Source organism: Eubalaena glacialis, chromosome 18, assembly GCF_028564815.1.
Source record: "Eubalaena glacialis isolate mEubGla1 chromosome 18, mEubGla1.1.hap2.+ XY, whole genome shotgun sequence".
NCBI lineage: Eukaryota > Metazoa > Chordata > Mammalia > Artiodactyla > Balaenidae > Eubalaena > Eubalaena glacialis.
This window is the reverse complement of record NC_083733.1, coordinates 20,171,946-20,195,948: the sequence shown is the minus strand read 5'-3', so window position 1 is coordinate 20,195,948 and position 24,003 is coordinate 20,171,946. Positions and strand designations below refer to the sequence as shown.

The window sequence follows — 24,003 nt, the reverse complement described above, 5'->3', positions numbered from 1 at the left end:
GCTCCACAGAGCTCCCTGTGAGGTGGAGGTGGCCTCAAAGGACGGACCTGGGGGAGGAGGGGCTTTGGGGCGGCAGGGGAGACTGAGCCTGTAGCCAAGCAGGAAACAGAGCCACAGAGAAATCAGGTGGGGCTTACAGGCTGCCCACAGGGCTGGAAGGAATCGCAGCCTGAAAAAGTCTCTGGATGGGCTTGACTCTCCCTCAGAGTTGGTGTGATGTGATAGACAGTACCTGAGTTCGAGTGCAACATGGCACTGACACTAACCAGCTGTGTGATCTGGAGCAAGCTACTTAATGTCTAGAAACCTCAATTTGCTCATCTGTAAAATGGAAATAGTCATAATAGCCTTTTGGTTTGATGCCCAGATGTGGTGTACCACAAGGAGCATCTAGCTTGGTGCCAGGCACTGAGAAGATGCTCAAGAAACTTGAAAGTCTTGTCTTTTGACCACCCTCTCTCTACACAGCTTAATATGACCCAAGTCTTTGGTAACAGAATGCGGGAAATGAGGAGAGATGGGGACTTTGGAGATGAATCCGGGGTTTGGACCGGACACTTCTGTTTGCTGCTCTGCTCATTGTAACTGTTACCTCTGCAGAGACTTCCCTGTCAACAGAAGGAAGGACTTGAAAGCTAGGAGGGCAAATGATGGGGCACACTCTGCAATTTACCACTTCTCTGCCCAGAGCAAACATTGTTAATCAACTGCAGTCCTCTTTCCTACTGAGCCTGAATGCAACCTCAGACTCCCTCTGAACATGTGCAGGCACTACCCAATAATCATTAGCCTGTGAAATGAAACCTTTGTCCATTCCTTGCTGAGGTCTGATTTTGGAATGGGCAAGGCAATAGAAGGAGTGACTTCGGCTAGCCATGTCTCTCTGAGCCTGTTTCCTCATCTGTAAAATGGAAGTTGAAAGGACTGTCCACCTCAAGCGGGTTGCTCTGAGGATCAAATGAGGTATCACAGGTAAAGGGCTTACAAGGCCTTATGATCATTTCTTTGCTTCCTAGAAGCAACTCTGCACAGGAGGGGTCAGTGTGGCCATTTCAGGCCTGAGGAAACTGAAGCTCAAGGACATGAAGAAGCTAGTCTAGGTGACACAGCTGGAAAATGGTGGGGGTCAGAGATACACCCCAGATGAGTCTTTCCAGGGCTCAATTTTAGACAATCTGCAGCTGGACAAAAAGACAAGGGTAGAGTCAAGTCCGCTCCTTCACCCCCACCCCTTGAATGGAGAGTCCGTTCTACAGCCCCATAAACATCCTGGCTGCCCCTCCTCAGAGTTCTCTGGTTGAGCTCAGAGTCTGACTGTAGCGAGTGCTCAGCATCTGATCGCTAATCTCAGTTTTAAATGCACAATCATTTTATATTAGAGTCCTTGGCAAGAGGGCATCAACCTCAGCTTGAGTGCTTAATGTAGTAATAATAACAGTAGCAGCATCCCCAGCTTTTGCAGAGCACTCCTTGCTGGCAGAGTTTCTGCACTTCCCCATCCCCTGGCAGTGGGCTCCCTGGGTGACCTCATCCACCTCATGGTACTGAGCAGCTTCCATACACTGACGGTCCCCAAATTTACATCTCCAGCTCCAGACTCTCCCTGAACTCCAGACTCTCCCTGAACTCCAGACTCTCCCTGAACTCCAGACTCTCCCTGAACTCCAGACTCAGATATCCAACTGTCCACCCCATATCTCCACTCGGTTGTCCACTCGGGTGTCTACAGCACATCTCAGATAGAACATGTCAAAACCTTACATCTTGACTCACAGACCCCACCCAAGCTGCCCGTCACCTTCCCCATCTCAGGAAATGGCAGCTCAGTCCTTCCATGTGCTCAAGCCCCAAACTTTCTCAGTTTTTACTGCTCTCCTTCTCATCTACCCCCAAACCAATCTGAAAATCCTAACAGTTTCACTTTCAAATCTGACCCCATCTTGCCACCTCCACCTCTAAGCCCCAGGACCAAGGACACCATCGTCATCACCTGTACCACTGTCCTAGCCTCCTAACTGGCCTCCTTGCCTCCCTCTTGTCCCCCTCCGGCCTATTCTGCCACAACCCTGGGAGCGTGGAAAAGGGAAGGATCTAGAGACTGAGTCTTGGGTTGGTTTCTGTATCTAGAAATCTTGCCAAGGAAAGCATGACCCCCAGAGTTGTCACCCACGGCACCCCAAAGTCAAGTACACTGGAGAGGACTGACCTGCAAAACAGCAATGTGTAAGGACATTGCCATTTCTCTGCCAAGGGCTACCCTAGATTGGCTACCCCTCCTGCACCTGGAACTGTGCCCAGGGTGATTAGGAAAGGCTGGTCTTCCTCTGTGATGTCACCACAGAAGTGTGCAGGCCTGCACACTTCCCAGACAGGAGAGGCCCCAAGAGAGAAGTCACATGCCCCATGGACCCAGGGGCCACCGACAGAGGAGACAGGATTCAAAAGCAGGGCTTCCGGGCCCAAGCCCAGGGCACTGGCCACGCTAGTCCCTCTGAGAGCTTGATACATTTTCACCTCCTAGAGTTCCTTCTATTTGCTTCTCTCTGCACTTAAGAACCGTGTCCTCCATTAGCCCCCAAACCATCAGCTTCTAAGGGCTGCTCCCTCTTCCCACCTGACCCCACCTAGACTACATGTCCGTAGGTGACCTCCAGGCCTTGCTCGAGAGAGAGTCATTCCAGAGCTTTCCTCTGCCCATCCGCCAGGCCCTTCAGCCACTGGATGATGTCTGTCTCCCCTAGGAATGTGGCTAAGGCTGGGGATGTAGTCTAATACAGTAAAAACAGCAAGAGCTGAAAGACGCAGGTTCAAAAACCATTGGAGCAAATGTATTTAAATCATCCAAGCCTCCGTTTATTCAGCTATGAAATGGGATTATGAGACCCAGTTTCCAGGGTGACTGAGAGTCTGGTGAGCACACAGATGCTCAGTAAGAGTTTGTTCTATCTTTCGCCTCTGGCTCTTGCATCCCACAACGAGAGCTGCAGAACTCACTCGGTCTTCCCTGCAGGGTCCTCCCAAGACCGTTCCAAGGGGAGATCACGTGTTCCCTCTCCCTTCCCACCCAGCCCCAGGCTGGTGTTGAAACACAGCATGGCATGCTTGGCCACCTTCATCTGACAGGCTCTAATCAGGGGCCAGCCAGATGCCAGCCTTTCACCAGATCCCATCACAGGCACACAATGGGACAATGCAAGAAAACGTGTTCTCCCTACCTTGTAGATTGGATGTAAGAGGTCCTTTGCTGACCCTTTAGGACTTACCCTGGGACTCTACCCCAACTGCCTCACACCAGAGATGGAGAAACTAAGATGCAGATTGGGGACTAGACCAGGTCACCCAGCGTGTTTGTGGCTGAAACTTTGATGCTCCCAGCCTGACTCCACATAAAGTGCTCCTTCCACATGGAGCCTGCTCCCCTGTTCTCAGTGAAGATGCAGAAAAAGAGCAGCCCTCTTTTGAAAGCGAAACTGTGACAAAAGCCACGTCTTTTTCTTTTTTTAACAATAAAGACATTTATTATTTCCGCATAGGGAGGAAAGTCCTGAGATGGAACAGCTTTAGGGTTCTCAATTTCAGTGGTCAAGGATGGACATCATTAAGGACCCAGGTTCTTTCCATATTCTTGCACCAACATTTTCTGCATTGCAAGATGACCCCCGTCAGGGACTTCCCTGGTGGTCCAGTGGCTAAAACTCTGTGCTCCCAATGCAGGGAATCTGGGTTCAATCCCTGGTCAGGGAACTAGATCCCACATGCAGCAACTAAGAGTTCACATGCCACAACTAAAGATCCCGCATGCAGCAACGAAGATCCTGTCTGTCGCAACTAAGACCCAGCACAGCCAAATAAATAAATATTAAAAAAAAAAAAGATGGCCCCCATCAACCCAGGCAGTGACGCAACTCTTCCCAGAAGTCCCCCAGCACACCACTCCCATGTCTTATTGGCCAGAATTTAGTCACATGTCCACCCCTAAGCCAATCATACTGAGTGGATGGTAATACCAAGACTGGCTTACCAAGCTAGTCTTTAAAAGGACAAAGGTTGTTGGAACCTAGTCCCCCCTCAGTCTAACATGGAGGCAGTGGACAGTCAGACTAGCAAACCCTTTCCCTCCTGCCTACTCAGTCCTTCCCCTCTGGTCCCCAAGACTCCAGGAGAACCTGTGAAAGTTAGGAGTGAGAACTGAACTGAGGAATTCCTTTTCTGGGGATTCTCTGGGGTTAGTTTTTTGTTTGTTTAGTAGAGATACCAGCTCACAAGAGTGAATACTTAAATATTCAGGGGATTCATGACCCGTTTAATCATTGGTAGCCAGCCTGAAATCCATCATGCTGGGAGTATTTACACCATGGAAATTGGCAACCAACACTACAAATCAGGGATTTTTCCTTTTTCTTTCTTTTTTTTTTTTTTTCCTGGAAAGCTGGTTTGCCAGCACACCACTGTATATAACATACATACAGAAAGGTGCACAAATCGTTAGTGTACAACTCAATGAATCTTCACAAACTAAGCACACTCAGATCAAGAAACACATCATGAGCTGCATCCCAGAACATCTACCGTGTGCTCTTCCAGTCACTACCCCATGCCCAGGTCAACCACTGTCTTGACTTCTGTCACCATAAATTAGTTTTGCCTGTTTTTGACCTTTATACATTTGGAATCATACAGTATGTTCTCTTTTGTGTCTGGCTTCTTTTGTTCAACATTCCATTGAGAGATTCAACCATAGTATTGTATATAATTGTAGATCACTTATTCTCATCACCGTATAGTATATCCTTGTGTCAATATACCACAAATAACTTATCCATTCTACTTTAATGGACATCTGAGTAGTTTTCCGTTTGGGGCTATGAATGAATAGTGAACATTCTAGTAGAGTGCTGTCCAATAGAGCTTTCTGCAATAATGAAAATATTCTATGTCTTCAATGCCCAGTATGATAGCCACAACCCATGTGCAGCTATTGAGCCCTTGAAATGTAGCTAGTGCAAATGAGGAACTGAATTTTTTTAGTTTAAGTATACTTGATTTACAATATTGTATTAGTTTCAGGTGTACAGCATAGTGATTCAGTATTTTTGCATTATAGGTTATTACCAGATAATAGGTATAATTCCCTGTGTCATACAGTATATCCTTGTTGCTTATCTATTTTATGTATAGTAGTTTGTATCTGTTAATCCCATATCCCTAATTTGTCCCTCTCCCCTTCCTTCTCCCCTTTGATAACCACAAGTTTGTTTTCTGTATCTGTGAGTCTATTTTGCATATACATTCATTTATTTTTTAGATTCTACATATAAGTGATATCATATAGTATTTGTCTTTCTCTGTCTTATTTCACTAAGCATAATATTCTCTAGGTCCATCCACATTGCTACAAATGGCAGTATTTCATTCTTTTTATGGCAGAGTAATATTCCATTGTATATATACACCACATCTTCTTAATCCAATTGTGTGTTGATGGGCACTTGGGTTGCTTCCATGTCTTGGCTATTGTAAATAGTGCTGCTATGAACATTGGGGTGCATAAATCTTTCTGAATTAGTGTTTTCATTTTTTCCAGATATATACTCAGGAGTGGAATTGCTGGATTATATGGTAGTTCTATTTTCAGTTTTTTAAGGAACCTCCATACTGTTTTCCATAGTGACTGCACCAACTTACATTCCCAGCAACAGTGTACGAGGGTTCCCTTTTCTCCACATCCTCTCCAACATTTGTTATTTGTGGTCCTTTTGATGACAGCCATTCTGACAGGTGTGAGGTGATACCTCATTGTGGTTTTGATTTGCAATTCTCTAATAATTAGTGATGTTGGGCATCTTTCCTTGTGCCTGTTAGCCATCTCTATGTCTTCTTTGGAAAAAACGTCTATTCAAGTCTTCTGCCCATTTTTTGACTGGATTTTTTTTAATATTGAGCAGTATGAGCTGTTTGTATATTTTGGACATTAATCCCTTGTTGGTATCATCATTTTCAAATATTTTCTCCCATCCTGTAGGTTGTCTTTTCATTTGTTGATGGTTTCTTTTGCTGTGCAAAAGCTTTTAAGTTTAATTAGGTCCCATTTGTTTATTTTGCTTTTATGTCTTTTGCCTTAGGAGACTGATCCAAGGAAATATTGCTCCAAATTATGTCAAAGAGTGTCCTGCCTATGTTCTCTTCCAAGAGTTTTATGGTTTCATGTCTTACATTTAGGTCTTTAAACCCTTTTAAAGTTTATTTTTGTAGTATACGGTGTGAGGGAATGTTCTAATCTCATTGTTTTACATGTGGCTGTCCAGTTTTCCCAGCACCACTTGTTGAAGAGGCTGTCTCTTCTCCATTGTATATTCTTGCCCCCTTTGTCATAGATTGATTAACCATAGGTGTGTGGGTTTATTTCCAGGTTCTCTTTTCTGTTCCATTGATCTATGTCTGTTTTTGTGCCAATACCATGCTGTTTTGATTACTGTAACTTTGTAGTATAGTCTGGAATTTGGCAGGGTTATACCTCCAGCTTTGTTTTTTGGTGTTTTTTTGTTTGTTTGTATTTAATTTTATTGGAGTATAGTTGATTTACAATGTTGTGTTAGTTTCAGGTGTACAGCAAAGTGATTCAATTATATATATACATATATTCATTCTTTTTTAGATTCTTTTCTCATATAGGTTATCACAGAATACTGAGTAGAGTTCCCTGTGCTATACAGTAGGTCCTTGTTGGTTATCTATCTTAGATATAGTAGTGTGTGTATCTGCCAGTTTTGTTCTTTTTTCTCAGGATTGCTGTGGCAATTTGGGGTCTTTTATGGTTCCACATAAGTTTTAGGATTATTTGTTCTAGTTCTGTCAAAAATGTCCTGGGTATTTTGATAGGGATTGCATTAAATCTATAGATTTCTTTGGATAGTATGACATTTTAATAACATTAATTCTTCCAATCTAGGAGCATGGGATATCTTTCTATTTCTTTGAATCATCTTCAATTTTGAGAAACTGAATTTTAATTTAATTTTCATTAATTTAAGTAGCTACATGTGGCTAGTGGCTACCCTACTGGACAGCACTGTTCTAGTACATGACTTTTGGTGAACATATTGATGCATTTCTGTTGGAGAATTCATTCTGCCCAGAAGTGGAATTTCTGGGTTATAGGACATCCATGTGTTTGGCTTTAATAGATAGAGCTAAACAGTTTTCCAGAGTGGCTGTACCAATCCACACTATCATCAATATATGATAGCTCTAGTTGCCCTACATCCTCACCAATGCTTGGTGTTGTCTGGATTTTTTCACTTTAGCCATTCTGGTAGATAGTAAAGATATTACCTTGTGGTTTCATTTGAATTTCTCTGGTGATTAAGTACAGTGTATTTAGCACCTTGGATATCCTCTTTTGTGAAGTGATTGTTTAAGCCTTTTGCCCACTTTTTCATTGGGTCTTTTTATTACTGATTTCTAGGAGTTCTTTATATATTCTGACTACCAGTCCTGTGTTGGATATATTATTGCAAAAATCTTCTCCCTCTTTGTGGACTGTTTTTTTTTTTTTTGGCTGTGTTGGGTCTTCGTTTATGTGCGAGGGCTTTCTCTAGTTGCAGCAAGCGGGGGCCACTCTTCATCGCGGTGCGCGGGCCTCTCACCGTCGCGGCCTCTCCCGTTGCGGAGCACAGGCTCCAGACGCGCAGGCTCAGTAATTGTGGCTCACGGGCCTAGTTGCTCCGCGGCATGTGGGATCTTCCCAGACCAGGGCTCGAACCCGTGTCCCCTGCATTGGCAGGCAGATTCTCAACCACTGCGCCACCAGGGAAGCCCGTGGACTGCTTTTTGACTCTTATAATCATGTCTTTGGATTCACAGATGTTCTCAAACTTTTATATATAGACTATTTATCTATTCTTGTATATAATTATTTGCTTTATGCATATTTAACTTCAAAATTTACAGAAGATAAAATGATATGGAGCATACAGTTAGGAGATACCCTCTTGTACTCCTTAGGAGCAGAGGATTCTATTGCTGCACTTCAAAGAATACATTTTTACAAATGTGAAAGCCAAGGTGGGCACCTTTTAAGTTGGATGGCAGCCTTGTTAAAGAGTTTTTGTCTATTACTGAAATTTCAGGTTTTAGGTTAAATGAAATTTAAAGGACTGATCGTGAAACAATTTAAACTTTTTTTAAAATCTCTCATTTTTTTCAAGATAAAAAGTACCTCCAACACTAAAATACTGACAGTGATCACAATAGTTTAAGGACTATTATAGTACACGTGGCTACTACACATGCACAGTATGTCACCAACACTATCTAAACAATAAGAATCATAGCACTGGGGCACAGCGGCTCTCATTATCCTTGCGAGCGAACAGGATGATCAATTACACCTGAGCGATATTAGTGCGCTGGCATATCTACCAAGTGTAAAATCCAGTTATCTAAAACTACATGACTATCAGATTCCCAGACAGTATGGAATTTCTGAGTTTGTATATTCAGAAACCTGTGGGTTGTTCCTTAAATTCTTTTAAAATAGGAATTACATTGAGCATTAAAAACACTGAACTAAGTAATGTAACCACCATAGTGGGTGAAGTTCAGTGTCTGGTTTAACAAATGTTTACTATCATTTCAAAATCAATTTCTGCTCAATCCTAGCACAGCCAGCATTTCTCCTGCAGTGACATTTATTTTTAAGTGCACAAGAATGAAAGGCCCAGCTATACACCACTGCCTTATTACAAGAGCCATGGGGAGGGGGAGCTGATGAAACACACACAAGAGGAGAAAGACGTGCACAGCATCATCCCTTTGTTCAACACTGGCTTTGATTTAGAGTAGAATGCAAAAAACATATTATAAAAACAGAATGAGGACATGTTTCTAAGTGTAGTAGGTAACCAAGAACTATACTTCCACTGCAAAAATCTTTACAGGATTCAAGTACTAAAGTGACACTAATACTGAAACATAGGTAATCAGAGGTAGCAAAGGCACTGGTAATATGAGTCATCATCAAAAGACAGCCCGGGTAAATATCACACATTTCCTGTCAGCTGCTGCTAAGACTTGCATTTTTCGAACTGAAAAGGAATACTGTGGGACTTTTTACTTATCAATTATTTGAAGAAAGGCTGTCTTAGGTCCCCTCATTGAACATGAGGCCTAGGTTACCAAATTAGTTTTCCTATATCATCACAAGATGTATTATACTCAGTTAATACTGTTTGACATTGAATTGCTATAATTGATGGTATGGCTACTCTCTTGGGTCTCCCGCAAAGAGCAAACCTACTGGAGTAAAACAGCTAATTGTGCAAAAATGGAGGATCCCATAAGGATGTGGAAGAAGGACACTTCTGTGTCTCGGGATCTATTATCTGGTTCCAGGCACCTGTACAGATTCCTCCCTGAGAAACATTCACCAGTGTCCTGGGGCAGGTTACAAATGATTTAGAAAGTCTTTCAAAACTTTCCCCTTGCTCCAGCCATGGCCTTGACCCTGTTCACATCTCAGTCCCTCTGCCCCCTGCCCACCTAGAAGCCCAATCTCCCACCAAAGATCTTTATTTTAATATAGTCCAACTTATCCGTTTTTTTCATGGTTACTACCTTTGTATCCTGTTTAAACAATCCGAGGTCATAAAGATGTTCTACAGTGTTTTCCATTTGGAGCTTTACTGTTTTGCCTTTCACATTTAACACTATGTCTAGGGGTGTTTTTAAAGATTTTAAGGTTTAATTGTCATATATTGAGCACCTACTGTGTGCCAAGCATCCTGCTAGGCAGTGTGCTTTGATTAGTTCAAAGAAATTGCTGTTCCCATTGTACAAATGAAGTGATAGAAGCTCAAAGGGGTAAACTGCCCCGAGGGCACCACCTGCAAGAGGCAGGGGCAAGATTTGAACCCAGGACTGTCTGTCTTACTTAGCCAGATCCTAGGACCAGATGCAGGTCAGCTCTGGTGGAGGAGCTCTGGGCTTCCTCCTGCCCTGAGGAAGATGGCTGAGGAGTGATCCTTCTCCCGGAGGACACTAGGACCATGCACCGTCTCAGGATACTGAATGTTGGTGAATAAAAGGCCTTAGGACTGGGGCTGGTTTGCCCCAGCTCAGGGCTGCAAAGCAATCTTGGGGGGTGGGCGTGGGGGTCCAAGGCTTGTCCCCAAACACTGCGTAATGTTTTTAGAAGCCCACATTCCCTGAACCACACGCTGAGAAACAATTCCAAAGCTCCACGGTTCAGTACGATGTTGTCAGTCATTTGAGATCATCAGGATATATCATGGCCAAGAAGTATCTATCTTTGCCTGGTCTACTAGTTTTTCTCATCCTACCTACTAAAGTGACATGTTATGTTAATAGATCTCCTGGTCTTAGACCATTCTGGCATTCCTGGAATAAGTCCTTTCTACTTATGATATATTATTTTTAATAACACTGCTGCCCTGGTGCTGGTTTCCCACATGCCGTTGTATTCTAGGAGTTGACGGAACCACTGTGGAGCAGGGGACAAAATCCCATCACCTCTAACATGTTCCAGAATCAGAACCCACAAAAGCAAACGGCCAAAACAAAACTCAAGGAAGATAGTACTTGGGATGGGGGCTCGGCCACTGTGGCCCAAGAACATACCTTTAGGCGGGTCCAGCTTGTGGTGGGATAGCTGAGGATAATTTGCTGCATTCATGAATTTAACATTGTACATATCAATTATTCATGAACTTCTTGGAAAGTCCACATTGTAGTAAGTGGTCATTTTTCGAAGCCACGATTTTGAGTCTCATAATGCAAACTGGGATGTGATAGCTAATCCCCTAGCTGATGAGCGGGCCAAGCCAGCCCCCGCTCCCACCCAGCATCTGCTTCTCCACGCAGTTCCACTATTTCCTACCCATCGAGCAGGCACAGTGACTGCTGGTGTTATAAAAGCTTGGGTTCTCTGTGGAAAATAGCCTAAGAGCCAACTCTAGGTGCGGACGGAAGAGGAGAGAAAATGAGTACAGCGCCATTGATGATTGTAGCAAGAAAAGGAAGAGTTTGGTGTGGGTTCAAGTAGAAAGTCTAACTCTGCCATGGCTTGGTTCCGTAATGTCAGCCAGTTTACCACTTCCTCTGCAGAAGTAGGGAAAAGTGGTTTGTGACACTGTTTCAATGAGTTTTCCAGCCAACAAATAAATTGTTCATCAAACCAGAGATAAAACCTTAGTGAATGATGACAAGACAGTAAACTTAGGGAGTTTGGATATGTAGAGGTACATGTGAGTTAATTTTGGTGAGTTTATTTAAGTGGCAGAATCTATCTCAATAGTGGAATAAATCACTTTCATCTTATATTTATAGAATCATGAAAGGCCTGTGGGTGGTCATTTATATTTTTCCAGTTATATTTTAATGCAGTGGCTGAAAATCTTCCACTTGGCAATGGAGCACTCTCCTATTAACTCTGATGCATAAAACAGAAGGAAGCAGAGCTACTCTGCATGACGTGAGAGCAGAGAACTCCATGATGTACCAAGACTTTCCCTCTCAGCCCTGGGGCACCTGTGTGGGAACTCTTGCTTTCCACAGTTTGAGAGGTTCATTTTAGTTGATTCATATACATGTTCCTAGTCCCTAGTATGTGTCCAGGCATAGAATAAGCACTTAGTGAGTACTGGTGAGTGGATGGATGGGTGGATAGATGGATGGATGATTGAATATATGGATAGATGGATGGATTATTGAATATATGGATGGATGGATGCATGGATGATCAAGTGGATCCTGAATAGATGCCTAGGTAGATAAATACATTAGGAGGGTGGATGATCGGTTGGTTGAGTGAATTTATGGAGGACTGATTAACAGGTGGATGACTTCACATTCCAATCCTCCTTTCCACTATCACCTGCCCCACCTGTAATGCCACAAATGGCCAAGTAAAACGTGTCAGGGCCTTGACATGACATTAGCTGACTTCTTATAGAGCTACATCCCCATTGTAAGAAGAATCCTGAACACCAAGCAGCCTCTTCCTCATCCCCATAATCCCAATGTTCAGGGGACATCCCACAGCCCCACCCCAGGAGCACCTCCTCCTTTCCTGAGCTCTGTTGGGACCTTACCACTCTGTACCCCTGCCCAGGCCCCTTCCTCCCTCCCCTGATCTTGTTCTGCTGGTTCACTCTTCAAGACCCAGCCCCTCTGTGTGGATGTCCCTGACCTGTTCCCGGTACTCTGACTCTCTCCATCACAGTCTCCTGGTAACTAGGTGATATCACCAAGTGGGCTGAGAGGCTGCCCAAAACAGAAGGGGAGGGGACTCAGAAGTGCCCAAGCAAGTGAGTCTGCCCTGCCACGTCCCCTGCCCCTGTCCCTGCTGGGAGGCTGAGACCAGCCATTGGTGAGCACAGGGAAGACGGTACCTGAATCCTGTTCCCCAGATTCCCTCCAATGACTTCAAGGCGTCACCCTAGTGGCTTCGGCAGTGGAGAAAGAGGTGAACTACTGAGGCCAGACTTGCCAGGGAAGTGGACCCATGACAAATGTCTTCAGAGTTTTTTTGTGACAGGAACCCTCAGTCAGATCTCAGTCCTTGGCCCCCCTTCTCCCTCTAGCCAGCGTCTCCGAAGGTGTGGGCAGGACTGGAGGCCTAAAGATGTTGGCTCAGCACCTCCAGTGTCTCGGTGCCCTTCCTTTGTCAGTGCTCCCAGGTGGCTTCAGGCTGCAAAGAGCACTTGCCTGAACCCAGACAGAGTGACTGCACAGCTGCCCACGCACTACACTCAGCAAGGAGTCAGTAGTGATGGTCTGCCTCAGTTTCCCTGCCCTGCACGTTCCCCACTGCTTCCCAGCCTGCAGCCAGCCCTGACCCCATCCCCCGACGCAAGCCTGGATCTCATTGCCTCGCCCACTGTGTTCACCTGGCTCCCACCTCCTCCCCAACCCTTTCAGACCCCTTCACCCACCCTGCAGGAAGAACGGCTCAAGAATAAGCGTCTTTCAGACAAACAGCGAGCAGGTCCAGAGGGCAGGGGACAAACTCACTCTACAGCGAGTGAGAGGTAGAACTAGAACCAGGAACGGAGCCCCGTTCTCCTACCTCCACCTCCACCCCACCCAACTCTCTTCCCCTGCTCTGGGCCCTAGTGCATGGATTATCAGACACACCTGGGTTCCAATCCCAGCTCTGCCACAAACCTAGGTAGGCAAACTTCAGCTCACCAAGACTCAGTGTCCTTTAAATGGGGGTGACAATGGTTCCGCACAGAGAGGGGGCAAGCGCCAGACCCGGCCCCACACCCAGGCTGGGGTCATGCAGGGCCTCTGACTCACCTGTGGTTCGTAGTCCCAGCCTGGAGCAGAGGTCTGGAGGCGCGAGAGCTGGCTTCTGCCTGGCACAGCGGAGGCCCACGGATCCAGGCACCATTCCAGCCCCAAAGGGGACCTTGGGACCCCATCTGCAGAGTGGGGAGAGCACCAGGGTTGTCGCTGAGGCCTGCTCAAAGGACGTCAGCTTGGCGCGGTGTAAGAACTCTCGTCAGGAGCATCCACCCTTCAAGTGCTTTCAGCTGAGCCCGGCTCCACGCTCCGAGGGCGGGAGCTGCCGCCTTCACGCTTCACGCTTCACGCTTCACGCTTCACGCTTCACGCTTCACGCTTCACGCTCCACGCCCCACCCTCCACGCCCCACGCCCCACCCTCCACGCCCCACGCCCCACCCTCCACCCTCCACGCCCCACCCTCCACGCTCCACGCCCCACCCTCCACGCTCCACGCTCCACGCCCCACCCTCCACGCTCCACGCTCCACCCTCCACCCTCCACGTTCCACGCTCCACGCTCCACGCTCCACCCTCCACGCTCCACGCCCCACCCTCCACGCTCCACGCTCCACCCTCCACGCTCCACGCCCCACCCTCCACCCTCCACGCTCCACGCTCCACCCTCCACGCCCCACGCTCCACCCTCCACGCCCCACGCTCCACCCTCCACGCTCCACGCTCACGTGGACCCTCACAGCAGCCTATTCGCTGGTGTCCTCCCACCCTGCGTCCAGTTCTGCAGCCAGAGGGCGCTCTTAAAACGCTCTGACCGCGCCCCTTCATGTCTCTTCTCTGCCCTTGAGATAAAAGACAGTCTCTTGATTTGACCTTCATGGTGGGCCCCTGCCAGCCCTTCAAAACTCAGCAATGTTCGTTCAGCTGATGATATACCTTCACCCTGAATAAGACATAGGTCATGGCCTACTTTGACTACATGTTAAGGTGGCCCAGAAGAAGCCATGCATCGTTTTAGGGAGAGAAAAATTTTACTTTAGCAAGATCCCCAAAACATGAGCACGAGTGCACAGTGCCTGGTAGCCACAGAGTAGCATCTTGGCTAACAGCATGGGGCTTTGGCTGCCCACTGACCCGGGTCCCTCTTTGTGGGCTGAGTGACATTGGACAAATGACCTGTCTGAAGCCCAGTTTCTCCACCTGTTAATTGGGGATCCCATCATCGACCATCATAAGAATTAAATGAGATAATACAGTGCATGAAAAGTACCAAGCATGGTGCATGACACACAGTAGGTGTCCAGGAGATGATAGCTACTCATGCTGTATGTGGAGGGAGGGCCGCATCTCAGGGATGACCTGGTATCTTGAGGTACAATTTCCTCTTGATCATCAGCACCTTTGCAGAAGCTGCTTGGGAAGAAAGTCTAGGATAGGGGCAAAGCTTGCCTTACCCTCTGTCCTTTCCACAGCTGGTGCAGGGGGAGAGCGAGGCAGAGTGGTGGGAAGGGGGGCTAGCATCATGTTATTTCTCTGCAGTCATTTTTATCTTGTTGATGAAATGGACCCTGAATTTGGAAATTGGAAGAGTTTCCCTCATAATTTAAAGCAGCACCTACCTCCGCCGGTCGCAGGGACTGGAAGATCAACTTCCCCCTGGCCATGCAGGCGGACACCTGCAGCAACTGGCTCTATCTGCAGGCATGGGTGTTGCCATCTCCACGGCTGGCTGGTGATGAGCCTGGCACTGCCACGAGGGCGAGGTTCTCATTTGCTGCTGAACCAGGGGGAGGGAGAGGCGTCTTCAGACCCCATGGGACTGGCACCTCCGCAGCAGTTTCTGCGTGCTGAGCAGGGCAGGCATGCACACACAAATCCAACCCTAGGTTCTCATTCTGGGCACCTCCAGCCTTGCCATGGCCAGCTTTCTGGTAGCACATCTGCCTTGGATCGTGGGGTGACCAGTACATCCCAAACCATCACAGCAGCTGGAACAGACTGAACAGGACAGTCGAGAGCAGTGTGGACCCCATACACTCCTACCCTCCCCAAGGAGGGCTGCTGTCTCTGACATTCCCAAGCCCTGCCATTGGCTTCAAAGGTGAGAGGAAGAGGGTGACATTGGTTGGATGGCCAGCTGGCTTGCACTTTATCAGAGAGAATATGGTAGCAGAATGACCACTGGCTCAGCTCTAGTCCAAGGCAAAGCCTGGTCACTGGCTCAGGAGTGAAAGCACGGTGGACTAGACGAGTGGTGGCCAAAAGCTTTGTCTCATGACCAGGGTAATCACTGTGTGAAGTGCTATGTTGAAAAGGATGCTGAGGCTGCCTCCTGGGCCAAACAGGAAGAGAATGATTATCAGTTAGCCGTATACTGGCTATATATGATTGCGGTGGGTTACTTAATATTTTTGAGCCTCAGTATCCTCACCTATAAAATGGGGAGAACATAGCTTCAGGGATGAAATGAGGTCTCAGCACAGAACCTACACATAGTGGGGGCTCTCAAAACAGCGGTCTGTGTTTGGCCCTCAAAGAATCCCAGAAATCTGCTTACCCTGGCATTTTCATATTAGAGGGTCAGGAAGCACGCATGCTCAGCCAAAGCCCAAGGGCAGCTCCCTCTCCCCAGTGAAGGCACCTGCAGGGGAGCAGCTTACAATGAACTTCAGCAAGCAAAGGCTTGGCTCTCAGGCTAGGATGACATTCTGGCCCAGGCAGTAGAGCCTCGAGGCCAGCCCCTCCTAATGAAGGTCAGTAGGCTGCAAAAGCCACCAGCATGGGCCAGAACTGCTGGCAGGGCATGTTCATAGCTCAGGCAAAGGCCCCAAGTTCATGCTTCACCTCCCTGTCCCTGACATGGGCTGAGTGTGGGAGAGGCTTTTGGAGATGGTGCTGGAAAGGGATGGGAAGGTACAGGAGGCCACAGTTGAGTTTCTACCTTCTGATTTGCTTAAGTCCATGCCCTTACCTGGGAACAAAGCCCTCCTACAACGACCCAGGGAGGTAACCATCCACATTCTGCTTGATTACCACTCAAGACAGAGACCTCATTCTCCGGAGGCAGCTCAGGGCCTCCCTGCCACTTCCCCATCTGGTCTCAAGGCTGCAGCCACTCATTCAGTACATAGCTTGGGGACCTTTGGTGAGCCCAGGCCCAGTGCTGAGCTTGAGGACACAGAGAGCGATCAAACACAAGCCCTGGAAACCATACATAATCATATGTGACAAATGCAGAACAGGGACTGGGACACAGGCTCTGGGAGGACAGACAGTGGGACTGCTTTCAGAACAGGGCCCAGGAAAGCTTGCCCCTGACCCTGTGGCTCACTGAGTATCTGAAGCTGGCTCCCTATGGCTGTCCAGAGATGGGACCTGCACCCTCAGGAAGGGCTCATGCCTGGGGCAGGGGACAATGGAGAGTGAGCTCGGGACTTTGAAGCTTGGGCCTGAGTTCTCACTCGGCTCAACCACAGAGTAACTGAGTGGCCATGGGCTGGTCACTTACCAGTGCTGAGCATCAGTCCACGCATCTGTAGAAAGGGAAAACCACATCCCTGCCCAGCTGAGTGGGAGGGAATTAAGGGGCAGTCACGGGCACTCACTAATGTGGTGCTGGCTCTCCCTGAGCGAGGCAGCAAGTGCCCATGGATGGTCCTGGCTGATTCTAACCCTCCCCTGGGACCCCAGCCCCCAGGGCTCCATCATCTTATCTTATGGGAGGACAAAGCCATCATGGGCCCCAGAAGCTTCCTTCAGTAGGGCTCTCAGGGACCCACCATACCACACCCCTTCCTAGAAGCCCCTTCCCACCTCTCTGCACCTTTGTCCTTGTTCTTCCCCTGCCTGGAATACTTCCTAGCTTCACCTCCTCTGGGAAGCCTTCCCTGATCTGATCCAACCCACTGTCATGTCTGGGTCAGTTACTGCTCATAACCCCAGGCCTGCCTGATTTCCCTGGAGTCCCCTCAGTAGGTTTCGCCCCTGAGGCAGGAGACCAGTGTTGGAGGCCAGCATATTTGGTCCTCATACTCTGACCCCTGTGTATCCCCCATCCCTTCCCAAGACTTTGATAAAGTCATGCTGACCTTCCAACCTCATGTCTTGGTGGAATAGAGTCCTTGTCTAGCACTGAGTCAGGTTCAGTGAGTTCAAGCCTCAGCTCTGCCGCTAATTTGCTGTGTGACCTTGAGCAAGTCCACTGCCCTCTCTGAGCTTCCTTTTTCCTTTCTGTGAGTTGGTTGAGCTCCTAGGCCAGAGGCTTCAGAGGAGAGGCGAGGAGGTCAGCCCTCACTAGCAGAGGCTCCTGCAGGCAGGGGGGCGAGGCACTGCTCCCCTGCTCCCTGGAAGGAGCAGTCAGGATAGAGACCTGAATATCCTCCATTTATTTAGGGATGAATAACTCACAGGGAAGCAGGGAGGGAGGAGGAAGGTGTGGGGCAGGGTCCGTGCCCCGGCTCAGCGTCCTCTCTCTCTCTGTCCACAGTAGCTCGATACAACCGCACCAGCTACTTCTACCCGACGTTCTCAGAGAGCTCAGAGCACAGCCATCTGCTTGTGTCTCCTGTGCTGGTGGCAAGCGCAGTCATAGGCGTGGTCATCATCCTCTCCTGCATCACCATCATCGTGGGCAGCATCCGCAGGGACAGGCAAGCCCGGCTCCAGCGGCACCGCCACCGCCATCGCCGCCACCACCGCCACCACCATCGCCGCCGCCGCCGCCGCCATCGAGAGTACGAGCACGGCTACGGTGAGCTGCCGCCCACCCCGGGCCCTGGGACCCCTGTAGCCCAGGAGGCATCAGGGAGGTGGCAGCTCTGCCATGGGTGGCACAGGGTGGTCAGAGGAGGCATCCTCGAGGTCATAAGTAATCAGGAAGAGCTCAGAGGCACTCACCATGTCTCAGTGGCATAAGAAGCCCAGTTGTCTGCCAAGGGTGAGGCTGAAGGTCAAAGGGAGAGTGTGGTGCTCCCTCCCCAGCCCTGGCCACTGTGAGACCAGGCCTGCCTGTTCCTACCCTTGTATCACCAGCCTGACCCTTGGAGAGTGCAGGGCTCCTGCTCAGAGCAGGCCCACCCCCAACAAGGAGCCCAGGTACCACCCTCGACCTCCCCCCACCCCAGGATGTGGCCGGTCAGGCCCAGGACGGCCAGCATGCCCACCTCACATAACTAGACCCATGCCCTCCACTCCTCCTGCTCCTCCCCAGGCACCTCTTTCATGCTCCTTCCTGCCTCTGCACCTTTGCATATGCTCTTCCCTATGCCCAGAATGCCATTCCCCATACTTCCCCACCTGACAAAAGCCTACTTGTCCTTCCAGACCTGGCTCAAATACCACCTCCTTTTGGAATTTCCTCTGGCCCCTCCTCACCCACCCCCCCAGGCAGGGTTGACCCCCATTCCCTGTACTTCCTTAGCATTGTACCCACACTCCCATCAGTACCCCGACACAGGATGGTTGTGTTGCATTGGTGAAAGCAGGAGCTGCATGTAGCTCTCCGAGAGTTGAGCTCACAGCCCAGAACAGGACCTGGCCCAGAAGAAGTACTCCACGGGCAAGGGAAAGAACCACTTCATTTTATCCTCACAGCAAGAGCTGTGTTAGCCCATTTTAAAGACTGGGAAGCTGGAGGGACTTGTTGAATGGCCTGAGTGCCCCCGAGCCTGCGCCTCGTACTTAGAGCCTAGGAGAGATGCCCACAGGAGTTCCCTAGATTAAGGTTGAGAGGTCAACCTTGGCCTTGAGGAGAGAGATGGACCTAGGGGCAGGCTAGTCCATCCTGAGTCTGTGGTGGAGCCACAGGGCCTGTGCCACATGAGCAAGGCCCTGTCCCTGACATCAGAGCAGGTGGGGTGACAGCAGGCCACAGCCAGGCCAAGTCTGGGGTCAAGCCTCTGCTTACCCACCCCCCGCTCCGCTGACTCACAGCAGCCCTGCAGCCCTGTTACCGTGGAGACCCCTCTGTGGGGCTCCCGCCTCTCTGCCCACTTCTATTCTCAGCTCTGGCTTTGGCACCTCCTTGGGGCCTCAGCAGGGCGCCTGGAGGTGCTGATGCCCTTACACCACCTTCTAGCCTTCAGGGGGTGCACAGGGGCTGCGAGGAGCCTTGGAAAGAAGCCAGGGAAGAGGGGACATGAAAGCAGCAGAGCACCAACAAACACCACCCTAGTGGCCCTGGGGACCCTCTGTCCTTCAGATGCCCTCCCCCTGGCTCTAGTGACTCAGCCTCTCCCAGGCTCTCTCCCACTGCTCTGGCTGCTCCTTCTCAGACTTTTTGGCGGATTCCTGTTCTCTGAGGAGAGGAATATTAAGGTCCCTCAGAGCCCAACCCTGGGCCCTAGCTCCTCTCTCTGTACCCACCCCATCTGTACCCATGTCCATCTCATCCACCTGCCAGCTCCAGGCACCACCCACCACCCTCACCCAGACGTCCCCGAGACACTGCCCCCTGGAGTCTCAGAGGCACCTCAGACCCAGGGGGTCCAAAACAGCCTTCATCTTCCGCTTCTTACTGCACAACCTCAGGAAAGTTGCTTAACCTCTGTGAGTCATCTGTACAATGGGTACACAGGGACCCACCCCAAAAAGTTATTGTCAGGACTAAATTAGCACAGTACCTGGCTTATGAGTAAGTGCTCAGTAAATGTTAACTATTTTCATGATCTCTCCCTACCACTCCGAGAAAACCTACTCCAGGGCCACTTCACTAATGCTACAAACTCCACACCTGCCAGCCACTGGCCTGGCACCTCCAAGGCATTCTCCACAAGACAGCCAACATGACTGAATTGTGACTCTACTCAACACTACTCAATGGCTCCCCATTGCCCTTAGGACAAAGTTGGTCCTCCTCTGTCTGCCCACAGGGCCCTTCTGTAGGCTGGTCAGGTGCAGAGAGAGGAGCCAATGAATGTTTGAGAATGAATGAAGGAGGGAGTGAATGAGAGAGACAGAAAGACCGAGAAAGAAAGAAAGAAAGAAAGGAAGGAAGGAAGGGAGGGAGGGAGGGAGGGAGGAAGGGGGGGAGAGAGAGAGAGAGAGAGAAAGAGAAAGAGAGAGAGAGAGAGAGGGAGGGAGGGAGGGAGGGAGGGAGAGGAGGGAGGGGAGGGAGGGGAGAGGGGAGGGGGGGAAGGAAGGAAGGAAGGGAAATTCTCCTTCCATAAGATGGAAATACCTTGAGCTTTAGGAGACAGATCTGGTCCCCTTTCACTTGCTGGGGCTTTAGAGCAAGTGGCTTTATGTCCAATTCATCATCTGAGGGAAGGGAGTAGCCACTGTCCCCCTTTCACAAATTGTTGAGGGTGAATGAGATCGTGAGGCTAGAGCACAGAGGTGCTCATGGATACAAATTCCTCTTCCCCCTTCTCCCGGGCCTGTCAAAGGTTGTTAACCTTGGATTTGGGCTGAATAATGAACCGAAGTATATCTTAACTTGGGTAAATAAGGGTAGAGGGAGATTTGGGTCTCCCTGGACCATTTGGGTCTGTGCTGATGTTGAAGACAGGAAAGGAAAGGAGATAAGAAAGGAATTTGGGGAGTTCAAATAGGGTGTGTGGGGGGGGAGGGGGTTCTTTCCAGCTGTTCCTCAGGACCTCCACCCAGCTGGATGTCTGGGACTGACCTGGGTCATCTCAGGATTGGGGTCTGGGCTAGGTGAGTGCCTCAGGGAAGCCTCAGTTTCCCTGAGACTCTCAGCCTCTGGGGGGCCCAAGAAAAGCAACCTAGGGAGAGAGGGTAACAGCAGCGTGGTTCGGCCCGGTCAGCTCTCAGACCTGCCCACCAGGAAGCAGCCTTAGCTTTCCCGAGGTCTGGACAGCCATAGCCCCCCCCACCACTGGCACTGCAAGGGGGGCCTTCCCCGCAGCAACGCTGGCAGGGACGGGATCCCGGCACCAGAGCCCAGTGGCCTCAGTTCCACTTCTGTCCTCACGCACTTATTTCATGTTTTCCTCTCTCCTGAGTTTCTTCCCCAATTTCTTCCCAAATTCTCATCCTTCAGCTGGTGCCCTAAAAGGAAACAAATCTCATTTCAGCTCCTTCTTACAGCATATGTTATTGGGTTCCTTTTTCCTAGTAGAAAAGTAATATGTGTTCATTGCAGAAAACCTTTAAAATACAGAAAATATAAAGAAGAAAATAAGAGTTCTGATCCTGTCCTCCAGACAGAGCCGCTGTTAACATGTTTGGAATATTTTCTTCCGAGAGCTTTCTCGATGTCCATAGATAACCCTGGGACTGCACCTGCAGATAGTGTTCCATATCCAGATTTTTCCATTCATTGCTGTATCGAGGTGAGAAAAAGAGATTTGGGGAGTAGAAAGAGCAATCTTTGGGATCTACAGACTATGCATGAATTCCAGCTTCACATTCTACCAGCAATGCGACCCTGAGCCTCTGGCTGTAGAATGGAAAGGGCAACTGCAACGGTGCTGCTGACCTCAAAGAAAGGTCATGAGCCCCACCCCAGACAGACAAGCCCCGCCCCTGATGTTACGCCCTGCCCTCTGAAGGGAGGAGCCACCTGGGAACCCGTTGGAGGTGGGGGGGAGACCTCATGTCTCAACCAGTTATCTTTGCAGTTCCCACTGTCCGCGTCCCCCGGCACCCCCCCCCCACCAGACCTGTCAGAAACTGGGAGGCGGAAGAGCCGGGACATCCAGCCACCCTCGGCCCAACCAATAATTTGCTGTGTGGCCTCCAGCAAGACACTGAGCCTCTCTGAACCCCAGCTGTAGAATGAGAAGATTGTACTCCATCGGCATTTCCTAAGCAGTGTTACTAGGTCTCAGAAAATAAGATTCCGTGGCCAAATGCTGCACAAGCACAGTTAAATGTGTTTCTCAGCTGTGGGACATTTCAGAGCCTTTGATGTACTATGTGATAAAAACAAAAACAAGAACAAACAAAAAAAACCAGAAGAGAGTGTAGTATATGAAGTCACCAGGAGTCATCAGAGAAACCCCTTTTCTCCCTGGGATACCTTAAGGGAGGGAGGCCTGACCCCAGAGACCTCTGCTGTCCTCATTCCCTGACACTTCCTCCCCATTTTTTGTGCCCCAGCCCTTCTCCACAGCTCAAAGCTTCCTGTTCACACTAGTCTTCTTTCACAACTCCCCCCTCTTGGCTCAAGCTGTTCTGTTCCCTCTGCCAGGCCTGCCCCTCTTCCCCTGGCTGATTTCTAGACAAGATTCAGCTCTGGGAGCCCTTCCCCCCAGGAAGACTTCCCTGCCCTCCAAGCTGGGTCAGGCCCGTCTCTGCTCCCACAGCCCCAGTACAACATCTATCAAAGCTTGTGACATGCTGCCCACTACCAGGCTGTCCGCAGGACCGGCTGCTCACTACCCTGGGAGCCCCACCAGGGCAGGGCCAGCTCTGCTTCCTCTCTGTGACCCCCATGCCCAGCAGGGCACTGGCGCTCATATTCTGGGGCTGTTGCTGACGGAATGAAGGCAGCCCTGCTTGGTGAGGGGCAGGATGGTGAGTTGGAGAAAACAGAATCTCAGTGGCCTCAGGCAGACCTGTGAGGACCCTCCCTGGCACCAGCCTGAGGCCCAGGCTGAATATCCGTTCCCTGCAGTGTCCGACGGGCACACGTATAGCCGCTCGAGCCACAGGACACGCTACACCTGCAGCCCTGCTGAGGACTGGCCTCCACCCTTGGACCTCAGCTCTGATGGGGACGTGGATGCCATGGTGCTCCGAGAGCTGTACCCAGATTCTCCACCAGGGTAAGGAGGCCTGAGAGGGCAGGGCTCTGGGCAAGAATCCCCAGCCCCCATGGGAAACAGCAACACCCCAGATGGAATAAATGCAGAAAACATCTGCTCAGTGGGCATGGCCATCTCCTCACCCTCCTGACCAAGCTGGTCCCTGTAAGGTGGGGTGTGACTCAGCAGATGTCCCTGAGAAACACTCGAAAAGGAAAAAGGAAGAAACGTTCAGCTCCTTCAGGCTGGGTGAAGAGGTGAGGTGGAAGGTCCAGGCCCCAGCCCCTTAGTTTGCACCCCCAAAGCCCAAATCACATCCACTGGGATAGGCATCATTGTGTCCAGACTGCACTCGTGGCCACCAGGTGGCCCTGTCCCATGGGGGGGATTCTTCCCCGGGGAGCCTTTGGGTCCTGTCCTGTCCTGCCAGCCACCCTCAGGCACATCGCCACCAGTTTGTACCTGAAAAGAGGAGTCTGGGCCTCCATCACTTCCCCGCCAGGAGACCACTTGGGCCCCACAAAGAGCCCCATCCTCCCCATCACCCTTTACCCTCTGCCCCCAGGGGCACTGGGAGGTATGAACTTCGCCTGCAGGTGGGTGCTTTTTCGCCCTGCAGCCATGGGCCCCAGGGGCACCTTCCTAACCCTGGAAGGGCCACTTTGGGGTGACTTGAGACCCAGAAGTGTCTGGCAGCCTGAGGCTGCTCCCACCAGCACCACCCACACTCGGTGGCCAGCCTGCAGATGCTCCAGCAGCAGCGGCTACGGTTCTGAGCGATCTGAGACCCAGAATTCGGTGGCTCGCTCACTCACGTTCACACGGAACACCGGGGCTGAGTCAGGGCCAGAATCCAGGTCTCGGTGGTTCTAGGGTGCCCCTCCCCAGGGAGTAGAGGGGTTTCATCGGATTCAGCGTGACAGAGGCCTAACCTGGTCCATGCCGGGGCAGCTTGTCGCTGTGGCTAGGCCCCCGGCCCTCGGGGGCGACCCCGCCACCCACCACTGAAGCCGGCTTGCACAGGGCCCT

General features: G+C 50.0%; 1 protein-coding gene across 1 annotated transcript in view; it reads left to right on the top strand.

The window, feature by feature from the left end:
- Positions 1-24,003, top strand: part of BEAN1 (brain expressed associated with NEDD4 1) — a 37,212-nt gene that overhangs the window by 12,805 nt on the left and 404 nt on the right. Inside the window, exons 3-4 of the mRNA XM_061173511.1 lie at positions 17,751-18,014; positions 22,845-22,995. Of these exons, the coding sequence (XP_061029494.1) occupies positions 17,751-18,014; positions 22,845-22,995 (415 nt within the window). The remainder of the gene's footprint in view (positions 1-17,750; positions 18,015-22,844; positions 22,996-24,003) is intronic.